Source organism: Salvia splendens, chromosome 21 (genome assembly GCF_004379255.2).
Source record: "Salvia splendens isolate huo1 chromosome 21, SspV2, whole genome shotgun sequence".
Lineage (NCBI taxonomy): Eukaryota > Viridiplantae > Streptophyta > Magnoliopsida > Lamiales > Lamiaceae > Salvia > Salvia splendens.
Window position 1 is genome coordinate 19,546,372 of NC_056052.1, and position 18,964 is coordinate 19,565,335.

The 18,964-nt window shown below is 39.4% G+C and overlaps 3 protein-coding genes across 4 annotated transcripts; 1 reads left to right on the forward strand and 2 right to left on the reverse strand.

Moving 5' to 3' along the window:
• Positions 1 to 432: 432 nt before the first annotated feature.
• LOC121784900 (chloride channel protein CLC-f-like) lies at positions 433 to 6,174 on the reverse strand. Its single transcript, XM_042183168.1, has 9 exons — positions 5,709 to 6,174; positions 4,634 to 5,036; positions 4,140 to 4,334; positions 2,649 to 3,103; positions 2,428 to 2,532; positions 1,798 to 2,031; positions 1,454 to 1,660; positions 1,073 to 1,308; positions 433 to 828 (listed from the first exon to the last, which is right to left on the reverse strand). The coding sequence occupies exons 1-9, from the start codon at positions 6,054 to 6,056 to the stop codon at positions 732 to 734; spliced, it is 2,280 nt and encodes a 759-aa protein (XP_042039102.1). The 5' UTR covers positions 6,057 to 6,174; the 3' UTR covers positions 433 to 731.
• Positions 6,175 to 10,005: 3,831 nt separating this feature from the next.
• On the forward strand, positions 10,006 to 13,596 carry LOC121784791. Of its 2 annotated transcripts, none has more exons than XM_042183026.1 (3): positions 10,006 to 11,667; positions 12,420 to 12,735; positions 12,845 to 13,596. In XM_042183026.1, exons 2-3 carry the CDS (start codon positions 12,481 to 12,483, stop codon positions 13,061 to 13,063), a joined length of 474 nt encoding a protein of 157 aa, XP_042038960.1. In that variant the 5' UTR covers positions 10,006 to 11,667; positions 12,420 to 12,480; the 3' UTR covers positions 13,064 to 13,596. The 2 variants fall into 2 exon arrangements, 1 of the variants encoding a protein (XP_042038960.1); XR_006046783.1 differs by lacking the exon at positions 10,006 to 11,667 and adding an exon at positions 12,272 to 12,323.
• Positions 13,597 to 17,833: 4,237 nt separating this feature from the next.
• LOC121784792 lies at positions 17,834 to 18,627 on the reverse strand. The gene is made up of 2 exons (XM_042183027.1): positions 18,496 to 18,627; positions 17,834 to 18,416 (listed from the first exon to the last, which is right to left on the reverse strand). The coding sequence occupies exons 1-2, from the start codon at positions 18,610 to 18,612 to the stop codon at positions 18,093 to 18,095; spliced, it is 441 nt and encodes a 146-aa protein (XP_042038961.1). The 5' UTR covers positions 18,613 to 18,627; the 3' UTR covers positions 17,834 to 18,092.
• Between the last annotated feature and the right edge of the window lie 337 nt (positions 18,628 to 18,964).

Consider the following 18,964-nt stretch of genomic DNA (forward strand, 5'->3'; position numbering starts at 1 on the left):
ATCGGTCGTGGACTACGTGCAGCCATCCGTAAAGCAATTCTCTGCTCTACCAGCCTTTGCAATATTAATTCAGCCACCAGAGAATTTTTTTGTAGGAGAAATTATGTAAGTTGTGTGAATTATGATGGTGTTATGTTGTATTTTGAGAGTTCTAAATTTGGAGTAAAAATAGTTGGTTCTCTCCACCCTCCCAAGGGGTGCGGTCCGCTCATCTGCAACGCAGCCTCTTCCTTCCTTCCCCCACTGCCCCACATAATGAAATTAAATAGTTAAAAAAATGTAAATGAGAAAACACATTAGGAAATTAAATAATCACAACATCAGGCCTTCAATGTATATAGCAAAGTTTGATTCTTTTATCTATATTTCCACATCTAAATCAAGGATTTAACAACTAAAACAAAACTGATAAACCATGGTTGGAGATTCAAATGCATAAAAAACAATAGAACTTCGATATATTGATTTTGTGTTAAGCTTTTATACATTACAATGGTCGTTGAGAACTTACATTTCCTGCCAAAAATATTCAACGTAACTCGGATCTTTCCGGTAGTCGACAATTTAAACCACCGGAAATTATCATGTACAAGAAAGAGGTAAGAGCTATATTACATTTATAGTCACTGGTCAAAAGGACTGAGAAAGATTACTGATGCAAAAATGATTTTCTGGTGTAAGCACTTTGATCCCTCAGCTCAAGCACATATCAAATGTTGATCGCCTTTTTATCAAAGGCTTTGTCGTTGATGGCCATTTGTTATCATTAACTTCCCGGTATCGTCTTCTTCATGCAGCATGACTGACTTTTGACGATACAGTTCGTCTCTGAACAAGCAGAAAGGCAATCACCGAATTTTAGACGCTCAGAAAGATGTAAAAGAGATATGTTAAGTAAAACTCTAAATTTAGTGGAAAAACATCAAAATTTCACTGATCTAACTCTATATTAGGCCTTTCACACACAAAAATATATAACTACGCAGTGAACAATCAATTTAAACCACAAGGAAAGGGTGCATATGCTTGAGAAACAGAAAGAGAATGACATATGCTATGAACAAGCAGTTACCTTAGACAAGTCCAGATTGAATCGTAGTAAAGAACTCCAGCAATCTTGCGTCTTCTCCTTTCTCTCTGACCATCTTCTGCACGCTTGATCACAGGCAACTGTTTGATTCCCTTTGCCTCCATCAGCTGCTTGGCCATTGCCAGATCAGTATCTGGATAGCAAATCAAAGGTCCACATTCTCGCCCATTATAGCTTATCCCACGAGTTAAGATAGAGGAAATAGTGCAAGTATTTACCTGCAAAACAATTCACAAGAAAGTCCATACATCAGTAACCATTTGCAAACAGAACCAATTGGACACGAAAGAGAAGCGACAAACAGAGATTTGTATCTAAAATGGATTTTCATTTGAGATCGCCGAGAAAATGAAAATAACATACATCTGCTGAATCACTGCTGGAAGAGTCACCAAATCTTTTCGTCAACCAGCGTTTGATATCCCCATCTGTCAAGATTCCTTCTAGAAAATCTTCGTCTTCAACCACAAGAAGACAATCATGCTGACCATCACGCATGCAACTCAGGGCCTCCCTCACAGTTTGGTTTAGGGAAATCTTTAAGAAGTTGCTTGACATTGCCTGTGAAACCTGATAGAGTAGAAAAAACATCATTTAAATTGATTTCTGTGAAGAAAAGCTTACCAAAAAGCAATGCATAAGGAAAAATATGCACTACTTGGCTTTATTAGATGAATGACTTCAAAAGGTAAAGGGAAAGGATGAACCTTCATATTTTCCAGTAAAATATCAACATCTATTTGTTTATGACCACTAAAGTTTTCAATGGCAGAGAGTTCTATATCATTTCTGTGACTAGTTCGCCTCCAAACATCATCATCTTTGTCTTCACTAGGTGAAACAGCAGAATAACCTCGCGGAGAAATCTTTGTATTCAATGCCTCTGACTCTTTTGGCTGAGTTGTCACAGAGGGCACCCATATTGCCAATCCAACTGCACCCTGTTGCAATAAGTAAAAATCAAGGAACTTACTGTAAAATGATGGTCGTTAAATTTAAAATGAGCACCCAAAAAATGGTTTACATCATAGTAAACCATTCAAAGGCCACTTACTAGGGAAACAATCAATAAGTATAGCTTCTAATCATTTACAACCTCACACGCAAGGTAAAAATATTGCAGGTTATGGATATATATATATATATGTGAGTTTAGGGAATGTTACATAACAAAGTTTAATGCATAAAAAATTACTTAAATTTTTTAGAAACTATTTCAGTTACAAAAATCAAAACAGATAATGCAATAAAAATTATTTAAATTTTAGAAACTATTTCATTTTAGGGAAGCATGAGGATATAGAACACGGTATCTTAATTCTTAGTAAGAAATTTACCATGAGTGGAAGCAAGATTCTATAATCTCTAGTGAGCTCAAACAGAAGAAGAACCGAAGTTAAAGGTACTGAGCAGACTGAGGCTAATGTTGCAGCCATTCCCACCTAGAGTAGCACTCAAAGTGTCATTGATAAAGGAAATAGTCCGATGGCATATAACAATAGATATAATATATATATGAAAGAAGTACAGTCAAGAAGAAAGCCATAGAGCATATTACCAGGGCATAGGCCTGTGGCTCAGCAACAGCAGTGTTTCCGGGAATAGCAGTGTTGATAATCTCACCAGCACAGCCACCAAATACGGCACCCACAGCAGCACCAATCATCAAACTTGGGGCATATAAGCCACCAACGAGGCCAGATCCCCTACATAGTGCAGTAGCAACAACTTTTGCTGCAGCTAATTGAGCAAGTAGCCAGATTCCTGGTGCTGAAGCAGTCTTTCCAGTACGTAATATTTCATCGACATTGGTGAATCCCCAATACAATATTCCCGGATATTTAAGTGCTATTAGACCAGCTCCTAAACCTCCTAGAGCAGGGCAGACTACATCTGGAAGCCCATATTTTTCTTTGATAAACTGAAATATGTTTGTGAACCAATCCAACAAGCGAGTGAAAGCCACACTTACAACTCCACATAGCATCCCCAGTATTAAATACAATGGTAGCTCTGAGCAATGATTTTGAGAATCCAATAGGTCAGATATATATTCACATTCAGCAAGATACAACAGTTAACTTTTGCTCATACGTCTATTTATTAAAGAATAGAAACTATTTCCATATATATTCACATTCAATAAGATACAACAGTTAACTTTTTGAGAATCCAATAGGTCTATTTATTAAAGAATCAATGAGACTGAACAAAAGACATGTTTTTCATGCTGGACAATGGAGAAGCCATCAAGTATTTGAACTTGTTGGAAAGAAGATCTCCACCAAAGGCAAAAATCAAACAAAGATCAAGGAAAACCAAATCAAGAGAATATTTACTAGAATTAGAATAAATCTTACATGTATAGCTAGAACAGGATCCTATAAAAGATTGTGTAACAATCAGAAGAAAATTATCTAATCCAATACAATGTGGCCTTTATATTATTTTCCGCATTCTACTTTCTATCAGAACTCATTTTCACTAGTAAAGGAAGCATTCTGCTAGTATTCAGAATTTATAATGGGAATGCAGTAGAGAAATCATCCAGCTATATAACCACTAACCAGGAGCCCACCACATTCTTTCTGTATGCTAAAAATGTGAGGTAGAATAATAATAACATAGAGGTTAATACCACCTCCGTCCCTTAAAAATAGAAACTATTTCCATTTTAGTCTGTCATTTAAAAATAGAAACTTTATAAACTTTCTATTTTAGGAAGTGGACCCCACAATCCACTAACACTACTTCCACTACTTTTTCTTTTCCTCTCTATTACTTTACCCATTCTCTCTCTCTCTCTCTCTCTTTCTTACTTTACCAACTATGCATTAAAATCAGTGCCATTTCAAAAGTTTATATTTTTCAAGGACGGAGGTAGTAATTTTTTACAAGCCAAGATCAAGAAAAATAGAAAATAATATGTATGTGGCTTGATAAACTAATTCATACTGAAAATTCACATCAGAGCTATTCATGAGTATTCACAAGATTTTCAGACAGCAGGCCCAAATATTATTTCAAAATCTAGAATCAGATAAAATACCAGCAGCAGATTTCAAATCATACGTGGGCACTGTGAAAGCTTGTTTCTCCCCAAGAACAGCATTTGATACAGTTGATGAGACGACTGAGGCCAAAATTATCATTGCTGTTGTAAATGGAGGAGAGTTTTCAGCACTGAGAGGCCTCAAAACTGTTTCAATAGCAAAGAAACATCCAGCAACAGCTGCATTAAAACCTGTGGTACATTTGGAGAATCAATGAGATTGGCCTTTCATAAAGATTAACAAAACTAGTGAACTGGAGGCAAGAGTTAATAATTCAATCTTCATATTCAACCAATACCGTATGCAGTAAGTAACAAAGACCAAATACTCATGAAGATTCCAAGGAAGACCTTCCCAAACCCAAAAGAATACAAATGTTAAAAAAACAAGAACAGAAGTAAAAAACATTAACACTAACACAAACGGGTGACTTCAAAAACTTATACATAGATGTGATAAAAGATCAAAGAAGATAAAGACGTGGGGATACCAGAAGAAATTCCAGCAGCCGCACCAGCAGCAACCAGAGCAATTTTCCTTTCTCTATTGTTCTCCATCATCAGTGAGAATCCATTGGCACATGATTTTCCAATATCAACGCTAGGGCCTTCAGGACCCAACGAACAACCAGTTCCTAAGGTCACACCAGCCTGAACAGCCTTCAGTACAGGAAAGATTGCAGCAAACACATCTAAGCCTTGTCCTTGTGAAGAAGTAGATTGCTTTATTTGACCCAATATTTCTAGAAGTCCATGCAAAACACCTACAATAACTCCACCTAAAACTGGTATTAAAAGTATACGGTGCCAAGTATCAGTTAGCCTTTGAAGCCGAAGCCAAGCAGCACCTTCATTAGGGGTGCCAGCCCATGCCCATTCATGTACCACATGTACCTGAATTAAAATTAAATTAAATAAACAAAATTCAGACAATTACGATGGAATAAATTAGGTTCCGATCTATTAAACTAATCTAAGATTAAAAAAGGACTGATGACCAGATGAGTGCTTCACAGATAACACCTGTTTATGAAGTTTAAACTTCTTCTGCATAATTATGTTATACTAATAAAATGTCTTAGCAAGTTTTTCCATCAAATCATTTCCCAGTTTTAAACTGATTAAATGTTCAATGAAAGCTTGCAATGCAGTTAATATCATGAAAGTTCACAATGCACTTGACCAGTTTTTGAACAATATAAAAGTACCATATCTGCAAATGAATCAGCCAGCATGCTAGCCATTATATCGGATAATTCGAAATTCCAAAACTATCTGGAAGTTGAATAATTTAATATTTGCTACACTAAGTTCTCTAGTTGGTACTAACAACATTCATCCTAGTACCCTAGAGAAATAACAGGGCGCCAATATAAGCATATCTATCTAACTAATTTATTGCAACTAACTCATAGCGTTGAATCTACATCACATAGCAAGACTTTCCCCTTCATATAACTCCTCTATCATTCATTACTCACATAAACTAACAAAATCTATAATAAGACGAGAAAAAAAAACAGTCAATCCAACAAAAAAGCATTAAAAATCAAAACTTGAACTAACCCCGCGATTAAAAATGGCAACAAAGAGGCCGGTAGCAACGCCGAGGAGGCAGCCGATAAGCAGCAATGCCCACTCGGGAGGCGCGCCGTCCCCGAGCGAATCATCGAAGGCGGCAATAGGGCGATGAGAAGGCGAGGGAGAGGAGGGGGGAGAAGAGGAAACGCGGTGGTGGACGGTCAATCGGCGGCCGGAAGCGCTGAGGCCGCGATCGAGGCGCTTCAAGAGATCGGAGGCGAGGCCGCCCCCGGAGCTGGTTTCGGGGGATTGAGAGGGGCCGTGCTCCAGATCGTCGTCGGAATTGGAGCGCAATAGAATGGCGCGATCGTTGTAGTCGGCGGCCGACGACATAGCTCGAGATCACCTCCGGTCTCCGGCTCCCCTTATTGAAGAAGAGACAGCCCCTCCATCGCTCGGGGTTTGGAGATTTTGACCCCTTTTCTCGTTTTCTTTTTCTTTTTCTTTTTCTCAATTAATTTGGGGAAATATAACATCTCAAAATACTGATTTGTTATCCGCTAATTACCGTTTTTTCTCGAAAAGGAAAATCGTCTAAAACTATGTTAGATTATTCATGTACATACCGAAATTATTTGAAATATTCAGTATTCAAAGTATTTAACCAATATTTAAAATTTTCAATCTTATACACTATATTAAGTCAACGGTTGATAAACAGGGTATTAATTACGTATTCCGTCCGCCATTAAGAGTCTCATTTCTTGATGACACGAGTTTTAAGAAATATTAAGAAATGTTAATATAATAAATTAGTGGAACGCATGACCCTATTACTATTTATAGTAAAAGTAACATGATAGCGGATATTCAGGTTACCGGTGGTGTTATACATTAAATCACATTGTAAGTTATTGAGAAGAAGTCAATATAGTCACATGGTTTCTTTTTAGTTGGGAATGCTTATCCTTAAGAATATGATCTTGAGAAAAAAAATACTCATTCTAGATTAAACAGTAGATATGCAATTTTAAAATTCGTGACATTCATGATTAAGACTATTTTTTATGATTTGAGAGAGTACTTCCTTCGTTCCCACTATAAGCAAGGCGCTTCTCTTTTATACTCGTATTGAAAAAATAATATTGTACAGAATAGTTAAAATAGAGAGAATATAAGGTAAGTGTGAGAATAATGTAGAGAATAGTAGTATTATTTTTCCCAAACGAGTGCAAAAATGAAGTGTCTCTGATAAGGCTCGTCATGCATTGGTTATTGGGTGAATTTCTACACTTTCGGGGAACTAATTTGCAAATTTAAGTTCAGGTGTGCAGGAATCCACTAGGTCCAGAAGATCGTGTTAGTTGGCCTAAGTAGACGTAAGATGAGTGGAATTGGAGTGAATTTGTTGTAAGCCGCCAAACCGACCTAAGAGAATCGAATGCAGATGAAGGCAGCAGCATGGAGTGGAAATAGAGGAGCTAAAACCTGAAGACACTCTTACTTTTAAGGGTACAATGGTCAAATTAAAGGAGGTGTGACCTAGGGATTTGAGCCACAAGCCTCCCTATAAAAAAAGAGAAAAATTGAAGAAGAGGGCTCTTCTCGTTTCCCTTAGTTCTCTCTTAGCCTTTCGGAGCTAAGAACCACTCTACCACTCTACGTTCCAGCATCTTTGCCTTACACTTTGAGGGGGGAAATTCTGTTCCGGCGGTGTTATTTCAGTTGTCATCGTGTCCCACCACTCGTAGGAGTGAAGAAACAATTTCAATTCATGTTTTGCTACTTTTAATCTCGTTTTGCAAGTGTTTGGTGTTTCGAACTAGTAGATTCAGAATTTCCAAGGTTGTTTAGTTGTTAGTTCTGAATTGCTACATCGGATCTTGTTGGATTTGGTTTGTTTCGGTGTATGCAGTTATGTTAGATCTCATGGTGTTGAATTCGTTTTATGTTCTAGGATGCTTTTCGCAGCTGATAGTTGTTAGGACCTAGTAGATCTAGCTTACTTAAAGTTTGATTTCATGGATGTGTGTGAGTTGGTGTTTTAATTTCTCAGATCTAGCGTTCTTAGTTTAAGAGTTGCATGATTCTGGTCTGATTCGGTGTGTACGCTATTCTGCTTGGTCTGTTAGCTTAGATCTTGTTGTTCGCAGCTTAATTTCTCGATTTTATCTTGTTTGAAGCATGCTCCGTTTCTTGATATCATGGTTGATTGAAGCTCTGTTTCTTGCTCTGTTTTTAGTTTATTACTTGGAGAAGAAGAAGTAGAGGTAGTTAGAATCAGATCTGAATTTGCTTTTTGCTTTGTGCTTTTACAGCTTTTTTCTGTTAAGTCCAACCATGTTAGGAAACTCGGTCCCCATGCTACTTTCGCCTATTGTCCGCCCATTTTGGGAAAGTTTCTAGAATTGTCTTGTAGTCACAAGTACTCTTGTAGTTTAATCACATATTTAAATATTTGTTGGAAGTTTAGTCATCATGCATGTGTCCGTACATAATTCATCTAATTGGTCCGTTAGATATAATTCTACTAAATCCTCTAAGTCAAGTAGATTCTTAACCCACTTAGATTGCGTGGCAGTTGCCAAAAACCCTCTGAAATGTCCCAAACACATGCTTTAGCACATTCTTCCTCGTGAGATCGATCCTTAATTCCCTATACTAGCACTCCCTCTGTCCCACTAAAGGTGACCTACTTTCCTTTTTGGTTTGTTCCAACCAAGATGACTCATTACTAAAAATGAAAAACTTTTATTTCTACTTTATTCTCTCTCTCTTATTTTACTCTCTTCACTTCACACACAAAATAAAGTTGCATAAATTTCCGTGCTGCCCAAGGAAGGGGTCATCTTTCTTGGGACGGAGGGAGTAAATAGTATTGTGGGTTAAGGTTTTGACAGTAGCTCTGATAGCGCGTCCAACGACACGTGAATAGGTTTAGGTTCTGCTTGACCCGTTAGGTCCGGTAAACCTGCTCGACCCATTTGCAATCTTTCTAGTTTAATTTTACAAAACGCATAGAGATGTTGCTTCAGTCTCACTTATGGTGTGACAGAGGGAGTAACAATTATCGAGACATTGTCTTTCAGTAAATAGTATTTGTCTCAAAGTTAGATCCGTTCAGTGTTATGTTACTTAGATGTCGCTAGTCTCTCCAAACAAGGAAATCTCTCTAGGTTGTGAAATATTGTTACTTCTGCAAGGAACCGAATGAGTCTAGTCTACAAAGCAGAAGGCTTAGACTCGTTTGCTTATAGACATAAATGCTTGTGTATAACTATTAAGAGGGGGTCTTAAGCAATCGGTTCTCCGGGTAGAGCACAGAAACAAGAAATTCGTAGATTAATCTGGCGCCCAAGTGCTTGGGTTGGCAGTGATCTCCGGAAGAAGAGCTTAACGCGAGATTCAATCTCGTCGGCAGCGATGAATAATAGAGTTCCTTGATAGCAACAAGATGATAATAATTTCATTCATTCATTCATTGATTAAAATGATAACAATCTATCTTATTTATAATACTCTAATACTACTACCCTAACTTATCGAACAAGAAACAAATATAACTTCCCCACGGTTGTAATCCACCTTGTCCTCAAGGTGGAAACCACAAAGCAACGAAGAGAGTTGGAAGCAAAAGATTTGATGATTTATCTCCTTCCGGGTCAAATGTCCATGGTCGTTGTAGTCGAGCAAATGCGGATCCATTTCCTACCTCATCGTTTATCTCCAATTCCCATTGTGTTGGGTTAAGAAGACCACCACACTTGTCATCAAACACCGAATCATATGTAAATTTCCTTTTTATCAACACAAAATGAATCCTTGGAAAAAAATTTCAACAATACACCTCCCACAGCAAACCCAATTCTCACCACAATCTTTGTCATTGAGCATGAGATAGCAGCAGGCAACAATGGTTGCGGCGGGACAGCAGGATGGTCAAAATTTTCCTCCCCATTGAAAGGCTCGTCTTTTATCTTGAGTCTCACACGTCGTAGCCCTAGCAACTCATCTAATTGGTCCTCGGATGTAAGGTTTAAATCCAAAGACCCGAATGCTTTGGGCTCAGCTCCAAGAGTCTTCCCAAAGAAAAGAGTTCTACCCACTTCCTTATTATAGGTGTCGGGAATCAGCGACTTCCGTTGCTCTAATGTCATTGCCATCTGCGTGATCAATCTTCGAACATGTGATGGGCAGTCTTTTGTGATCCACTTCCTTATTAACACTCGTCTCCCCATACGACGTCAAATATGGCCTAATACCAGGCCAAGTGGTTCGTTTTCCTCCAGACACACATCTGCCTCAACAGTATATAATAGGTGTCGGGAATCAGCGACTTCCGTTGTATGCTTTCCTGATGGGTCCCAACAAGAATATTGTCACGGTGTTGGCGACGGCTGTGCATAAGGGGGCACACCATAGGGCTGATCATGGGTCGCACTTCCACGTGATTGCAGCAAGTAGGCTTGCGGGTCTGCACAAACGGCGGTTGTTTGAACGGCGTAGGCGTGTACTGTGGCGATGGCTCCGGCAGCGGAGGAGCGCGAATCTCTTCAACATAGCGACCGTGCATTCGGAATGACGGATCACAGCAGGTTAGACGATGCCTGGGCGGTGGTGATAGTGGTGGTGCCGAATAGGCGTTGTTAACTCCGGAATTGAAGGTCGCATAAGGTTGTTGTCTATTCGCTACTCTTGACGCCTACAATTTTGTCACACGTCGTTCGATTTCTTCCCAACGCGATTCCAACCTAGAGGTAGCAGCGTCCAATTGATCGATTAGTTGTTCATAACACCCCATTCCGGTGTAGTATGGTGGTTGCTTGTAGGTTTGCTCCTTTGGCATCTCGAGTTGAGAAGGCATCACTCGGAGATGCGGTGATTGTGGCGGATCATAAGGCCGGACTCCCGTTGATCGTCTCTTTCCTGGCAGGTCGCAGGGTGACTGTCTCGGCTACACCAATTGCTGGTGGTGGGACTGATATGGCGGGTCCCAGCAGGTCCGGAAAATGGCCATGAAATGGTGTATGAAAGAAGATGAAGGGTAAAAAAAATAGGTAATTTGTTCTTTTGTTTGGTGATTTTCTTGGTGAAGAAGGTCTTTCTTTTTTTTGATTGGTGAGATTTGGGTTATGGATGAAAGAAGATGGAGATTGGTGAGATTTGGGGTGTCGGGCAGAGGAGGATGATGAGGGGGTGAGAGTGGTTCCCTTACCGGTGGTGGTGATACTCGGCAGTGGGGCAGGTGTTGTGCGCAGAATGATTACGTCGGGCAGCGGTGCGGCTAGTTGTTGTGGACGGGTGGGTTCCCGTCGGGCAACAACGTAGCTGTGGTTTGAATGGTGTGGCTAGTTGCTGTGCGCGGTGGATTCTTGTCGGGCAGCGACGTAGTTGTGGTTTGATCGGTGTTTTGGATGGTGAGAGCACGATGAAAACACCAGTTGTTAAGAGGGGTTTTTCTCTTAAGCAATCGGTTCTCTGGGTAATTAATCCGGCGGCTAAGTGCTTGGGTCGGCGGTGATCTCCGGAATAAGAGCTGAATCTCGTCGGCTACGAAGAATAATAGAGTTCCTTGATACGCAACAAGAAGATAATAATTCATTCATTCATTCATTCATTGATTAAAATGATAACAATCTATCCTATTTATAAAACTCTAAGGGTTGGTTTGATAGCCTATAATAGAAATGCTAAAGTCAGAATATAAATTTGAAAAAAATCCATATTTTGGGGAAAATAAGTGCATATCAAGACGTTTGATACTATTTGAATATATTTCAGAATTGCTACAAATGTGTTTGATACAATTGGAGTATTATTTCATGGTAGTATATTCCCAAATTTACACTTACTTTTTTTGTTGTGTGGCCAATTCACCCTTCACAACCCTAGCAGCAATAAGGGTTTACATCACGCTTCAGACAAATTAAGCACAGCTCATACTCCTCTTCTCTTCACTGAAGCGGCGGAGACACGTCTGAGGAATCAAGAGGTCGAACAACAGGTATTTCACTCTTTTCTTCTTCCTACAAGTTTTGCTGGATATTCTTTTGAATATTGAAGTAACTCGTCTAAACTAGATGTCACAAATTGGTTAGGGAAAAAATGGATGTATGTATTGGAGACTAGATACAATGTACAAATTTTCGAAGCTTGATGTCACTTGAGTAATATGTAAAATGGTTTTGTGTATAGTTTGGCAAGCCAACACACCCTATAATATTTTGGTTGAATTTTGACTGAATTAATAGAGTTCGATTTAATTGGACTTGTATGTCTCTTCTCGTTGTGATGGTGTTTCAAACTTTATTTTCATTGCCATTTTTTATTTTCTCAAAATATATCATGGAACATGAATATGTTTGAATTTAGGTAGAAAAAAGGAAATTGTCCCAAAATCAATTAATCGCTCAACAGTTGTTATGTTTCCAACACCAAATATCTCATGAATAAATATTATGTTTCTATCATATTTCTGTCATTCAGTAATGTATACATTCTTTAATACATCTCAAAGAGTCACAGTATAACAATAAAAGTTTAGTGCAATAAAATAAAACCAAGTTTCACCCTCAACATTTTCACGTCTTGTAGGTAGTCTAACCGTGGAAGACTCTTACCTATCCCGTGAAAATGATAATCCAGATTAGACTCACAATGGTTAGTTAGTTTTGAACTTCTCTTTTATACTATATGATATGATTTGGTTAGTAGCATGACTGAGGCTTGAATGTGTTATGATTATCATTGATGCAGATCTAAACAAGGGGAGGGTGACACTCTAAATGAAGATTGATCATGAAGAGGAAGTGATTCCATGAAGAGCCTCGATGTCACTGGATGGAAAGCGGATAACGGTTTCCGTGACGGCTCCCTGTCTCGTATTTTGGAGGCGTTGAAGCGTGAATTCCCTCGTACTGACTTGAAGATAAGCCCCAATATCACATCCAAGATTTCCCAATGGAAAAAAAAGCTACAACTCTCTTTGTGGAATCCTCGGACGAAGCGGTGTAGGCTTCAACCTGACTACAAGATTGACTGTGACAACGACAAATGGGAACAAATCATTAGGGTATGCATCATGATGGTTATCTGAATGCTATATTTTTCTATTGAATTTATAACATGGACAGTTAATACTCATTTGATCACAATTACATTGTTTACTATTATGGTGTTAGGCGGATAAGGATGCCCGTAACATGCGTTTCAAGTCATGGCCTATGTGGGATGCATGGAATGAGATATTTGGAAAAGATCGTGCTGTAGACACACCTGCTGCGGACCTGAAAGAGATGTCTAAAGAAGTTTACTCAAATGGTGACCCAATCCTTGAAAGTGGAGACAGTGAGTATGTTGAAGTACTGGTGGGGCACCTTCTGGTGCCAATCCCCACATAATACTAAGAGTTCTCTTCAGGGCTTGGATCAAAGTGCAAGTGACAATGATCATGAAACACAGTCAGCTAAGAAAAAGAACAAGAAACGTAAGGTCATTGATAGGTCTGATATCCTTCTGGAGATGCTTGCTAAAAGTAACGAAGACATTAACTCAAGGCTTGATAAGTTGACCAATAGGATTGGCTATGAGTTTGATGTTAGCAAATCAAGGAAGGAAGTTTTTGCAACTCTCAGAGATATTCAAGGTCTCACTCTTGGGTAGCAGCTCGATGCCGCTGGGATAATTCTTGAGAAGGTATAGCGCTTGGACTTGTTCATGTCTCTTCCTGAAGCTTTTCGTCATACGTACGTGGTGTGTATGTTTGAGAAGCACACTTGATCAAGGATGTAGGTGATGATCTACTGTGTTATTTTGTCTCTTGTTGGTAATTATCTTTTGGTGTGCAAGCCTAAAACTATTTGGATGTGTTGGAATTTCTAATCCCCCAACTCCATTGTCTCCGTAGACGTATGTTTTGCTTTTGGTGTGTAAACCTAAAACATTGGCATTCTAGTTTTGTTGGAGTTGATGTAATTACAGAATTTAAAAACTGTCAACATCCATTATTTTTTATATAATATCTTATCTGCATTTAGCATCTACTTTTTTTTATATTCATGTTCTTGATTTAGTGTCCTTATGTTTGGATTTCTGTGAAATAGGCCGCACATAGATAATCCTAATCTTTGTGTATACAGAACAAGTTAGTTCCCATAGAGAAATATAGCTTGAAGTACCACTCCATCATGAAACTTATTCTAACAATCATTTTATTATATTTTCTTCTTAGAGCTTTGGCCTGCTTTTCTCTATATGATTTAAGAACAAGAAGCTTAGATTCCAACTTTTTCCTCCTTGATTCTGCTTCCCTTTTCACTTGAAGGTTGTAGAAAGAATTGGGTATCTCTATTATCAGTGCTATGTGCTTAAGGACAGAAAAGAATACCTGAATCTAATTTCAAGAATGAGGAAAATCATTATAATTCACTCTCAGGGAAGAAAAGAGCATAAAAAAGAACAGATAGTCACCCGGAATATAAAGCCATGATCTGTTCTTAGGTGAACTCAACTCAAGTTGCTATAGGAAGCATAGAACCTAGCTATTGTATTGGCATTCCATGTTTTTTACATACAATATGTTAAGCTTCCTCTTTTAAAATATACTTTTTGGTTTTTACATAAGAAAGCTTTTGGGGTATACAATATAAGTAGTTAGTCAAGATCAAAATATATTCACAAAAGCTACATCAAGATTGATTCTTAAATACTATAAGCTTACATACTACTTAATGAGGTTCATGAGTCTAGAAATCTTACATTCAAACATGAGTACATATCTTACATAATCCACACTACATACATATGCAAAAGAAGATAGCATGTCACATATAACTTATTATCCAAATGGATATCCTAATATTACTTATGGAGTGTTGCATGTTGGAACTTGATTTCATTCATACGGACGACGCCACCATGCATTCGGTCGAGATGAAGTAGCATTTGATGATCTAGTTGTTCCTTTATCATTCGTGGATTCGCGGTCAGAGGCGTTTCCGACACCGTCGAAAAGTTTGCGTGGATTCATCTTAACCTTTTGTTTGCCAGCTGCTGAAGAAGATTGCCCACTGACGTGTGCTTTACCCAAACGATTTGTGTCTTCAAATTCTGCTTCCAAAGTGGTGTCAGAAAATGTGATGACGTCTTCATTATTTTCCAGCTTTAAACCTTCACCACCAAATATCATTTGCATTTGCTTGTATTCGGGTTCGCCATCAATAGTATATGCTCCAAGAAATTCAGAAGCCTGAAGAGATAACAAAGGACATATGACAAAAAAATAATACCTTATACTATGAGAGGGTTCAAACACAAAAAGATAATAATTGCACCTTCAAAAGAGCAGTCCGTGTTCTCTCTGAAGCAAAGACCTTGTTCGATGGCTTATCCCACCTTGTACCTGCATGCTCGACTAGTCATTTGAAGGACCGATAACGACGTTCCAGAAATAGCAAACGATAGTAGATGTAATCCTATTGACTCGCACACCAATATCCTCTTCGAGAGTTGCCTCAGCCTCGTACAAGAACTCCACCGTGGCCATCAAAATTATGCGCTTGCTTCTCTCTCAAAATACTACTGAGTATTATGCTATCCATTTCAGGTGTCTACCCATCATGGTAGAAATAATCATGTTGAGCTTTGAAGTTGGGATTCATATTAGATGGGAGCTAAGATTTTTTTGAATTTGGATGAGTGTGTACGAACAATTGAATAGCATTACTCCATATTTATATAACTAAAAGGCTGACATCAAATATTGTGGCGTGGAGAAATATTGTACTTCAATGAGAAATATTTTGCTTCAAATCCATGTCTAAGGATATGCTGACACCTAGCTATAGAAAAGCCAAGTATTAAAGTGGTAAAGTTTCTTTACTTTCCTGCTATAGCTTAAAAAATATTATAACATTCAATGATCCATGAAAAGTTATTGAATTTTTTAATAAACACTTTAATAGTAAAGCTTCTATGAATTGTCATTTATCACTTTAAGGGCGCGTTCAAGTTACGCGAAATGATATCAGCCCAAATCTAATCTGTTTCTAATTGGGTACTGTTCCACCAGGGTTTTTGAAAAAGGTTCATGGTGTTCAAGGTTGAAGAAATGGAAACAAATATAGGCTGTGTAATTTTCATTTATTTTTATTAACAATGTGTAATTCCTAATAAGCCATCGTCATTTTCGCATCCCGCCATGAAATTGTTTTTGCGCGCTTCAATCCAAAATTGGGGATAAATATTGGAAGATGCTACTGTGTGCAGCCTGAGGAAGGAAAACAAAATCAATGGATTCGGGTAACGAGCACGGGAAAGGTATGAACGATTCTGTCCGATGTTCAAGCTTTATGTATTTCCAATTGTTCATCAGTTCATGTTCATCCCCGGCTGATAATATTTTTTACGCTTTATCCTACTGTGCACCTTCGGCCATCGAAAATGTGATGTTCTAATTATTTACGTATGCAATGCTGAGTCTGTGGCGCCAATGAAGCCCCTATGCTATATTGTTTGCAATTTTGTGCTGACTATGGCGAGTTCCATCTTTCATTCATTAATTTTTTGAAGTGATAATTTAAATATTCTTCAACTTAAATTCTGTCATCGTTATCCGGCGTCCTGAATGTAGGTACCCCCAACACAGTAAAACGTCCATGGGGTGGTAGCTCCAGCATCAGGTCCGATAGCGATGGTATGCACACCCTCTGTGTCTGTTAACGCCAAGTCTGTTTTCATGCTGATTTTACATGAGTTAGTTAATGGGATTGTGGGTTTTTCTCTGCAAGTTATGCCTGAGTCGCCAAGGAACAAGTTTCGCAAGGGGGATAGATCGAGACGAATGTGGACTCCAAAGGAGGAAGACATACTAGCAGCGACATTGCTTGAGCTGACTGCAACTGGTTGAAAATCGGACAACGGTTTCAGAGCGGGGTACTTAAGTAAGATAGAGGACAGTCTCCGTGCCGAGTTCCCTAACACTGACTTGAAAGGCAACCCGCATATCAACTCAAAAATGGGGTCATGGAAGAAGAGCTATGGCCTGCTCCGCTCCATACTTAGTCACACTGGGGTAGGGTGGAACCATCACGGTGATCACAAGTTTGATTGTAGTGATGAGCAATGGGAACAGATGGTACAGGTATTATGCTATCAATATGTTTCACTTTTATTGTAAACACAAACATAGCATTTGGTGGAAAATGCAGGCAGATAAAGAGACCAAATATATGCGAAACAAATCGTGGCCATTGTGGGAGACGTGGAAGACTATATTTGGTAAGGACCGTGCTTCAGGGAGTGTTGCTGAAGAGATGGGCGCAGCTGCGAAAAGTCTCCGTGCTCAAGTATCTGGAATCAGTCAGGTTAATGAAAACGACCACCTCCCCACCTTTGAAGATTTCATCCCCGAACCGTTTACACCGTTGTCCAACAACAATGAGGTGCTTGATGACAGCTCCGACTACAGTGGGAAACAAACGGCGAATAACAAAACTATCCATCGAAAGAACAAAAAGCCGTCACCCCACTCCGATCTTATGGAGTTCCTTGGCAATCTCCATGAGAGAACAGATGTGCGTCTTGAGATGATTTCTAAACCCATCGGATATGAGTTCGACATGGGCCAAGCACGACAGGAAGTCTTTGACAAGCTCGGCACCGTTGAAGGTCTTACCCTGCCCCAACGATACCGTCTGTGCAATATTCTGGGTGACAAACCTCAACGGCTTGAAGTTTTCATTGGCATGCCGGCCAGTGCGTGGCTTGGATATCTCTTATGCCTTATCGAGGAACAGCAGGCTGAAGTCTGATTACAGCACATTTGTCAACGTTGTAGGCACCACAACTGTCTTTTTTGCTACGTATGTGACCTTATGTAGGTTGAGCACATACATCTTATCTTTTGGCAACTACATCACATGCTTTTTTGTTATATGTGGCAACTGAAACACTCTGCATTTTGGTGTAGAACTACATAACGGATCTTATATGCAGTCTTATTTATTTAATCTTGGCATCATTTCATTGCTGAGGACTACTACAATTTACAAACGGATACAAGATTAGTTGGAAAATTGCAATGGTTAGACTTCATACTAGACATTACAAAAACACTATAACCACTACAATGCCATCATTTATACCCTACTTGCCGAGCAACACCACCCGTTTGACATATTACAAAATACAAAATTTCCATATATGTTAGACAATCCAAAATACTAGAACGTAATCACAAAGTATGCCCCCTGCTTTGAAGCCGATCATGGTATGACTTCACCCAAACATTAGCTTGTTAGAGGTCAGGGCAGGTTAAGTCTATATATGGGGACACAAGTTCCTCGGGGAGTTAGAGCCACACGAACTTGCGCGAGGGGACTTCGCGTTTGAAGGAGGTTGATACAGAATCCGCCCCTTCTCTTCCCGAGTTCACATCATCCCGCCTGATGTTAAGTCGATGAAGAATACCCCGGGGTCGGTACTGGACTCGCGATCCTTGGCCACTGTATCAGCCTCGAACAACTTCCGGCGGACCTTTGGACCCGGGAACACGGCTGGAGAGTTAACCTCTTCTTCTCCACCGACGAAAGCGTTGACAACGATTTCGTCTTCGTGTAGCTCGACGGTGTTGTCGGAGATAATCACCACATCCTTTTCTCCCTCCACCTTTACATCGTCGAACCCAAAAACACATGCGAGGCGTGCCCATATGGGTTCTTCCTGATAGAAATAGGAACCCGCAAATGAGTTCATCTGCATGTTATAGCACATGTTAAAGCGTTAGTAATTAGTGTTTATTTTCAACCTGTAACAACCAGAACGAATACAATACCTTCAAAATATTATCCCATGACTCTTGGGGTGCCACTACCGCTTTTGTTTCGGGGTTCCAGTATGCACCTCGGAGGCGGATGACTGCTTTGAACGTGTAATACCGCTTCCGCAGCATGGCTATGCTATCCTTAAGCTCAAGCGAGGAGAAAATGACACTTGCTTTGTTCTTGATCCAATCTGATGCATTAAGTAGGAACCATGCAGGGTATTCTGTGGTCGATACATTGCGCTCTGCCTTCAGCATGACGAGGCAGTCCACCAACGCATCGTCGCATGCCGGGCACCATTTCCCTTTATAGAAGAGCTCTGTTTGTAGAGGTATAGCCATTGTGGTGTTTGCTATGTGTTTGATTGTAGTGAAGTGGCGTCCACCGAAGGCTGAAAAGGCTTGTTGATTAAGTAGGAGGGGATGCATTAAATTAGATTGACACTTATCTACCAATTCTTGAAAATTGCAATATCCCACC

Coding starts and splice junctions, on each gene's coding strand:
- LOC121784791 (XM_042183026.1), top strand. CDS start 12,481: ATGAAGAGCCTCGATGTCACTGGATGGAAAGCGGATAACGGTTTCCGT. Junction 12,736..12,844: donor AATGGGAACAAATCATTAGG/GTATGCATCATG, acceptor TTATGGTGTTAG/GCGGATAAGGATGCCCGTAA.
- LOC121784900 (XM_042183168.1), bottom strand. CDS start 6,056: ATGTCGTCGGCCGCCGACTACAACGATCGCGCCATTCTATTGCGCTCC. Junction 4,335..4,633: donor GGCTGCTGGAATTTCTTCTG/GTATCCCCACGT, acceptor AATGTACCACAG/GTTTTAATGCAGCTGTTGCT. Junction 2,032..2,427: donor GAATCTTGCTTCCACTCATG/GTAAATTTCTTA, acceptor TTATTGCAACAG/GGTGCAGTTGGATTGGCAAT.
- LOC121784792 (XM_042183027.1), bottom strand. CDS start 18,612: ATGCTGCGGAAGCGGTATTACACGTTCAAAGCAGTCATCCGCCTCCGA. Junction 18,417..18,495: donor CATGGGATAATATTTTGAAG/GTATTGTATTCG, acceptor TATAACATGCAG/ATGAACTCATTTGCGGGTTC.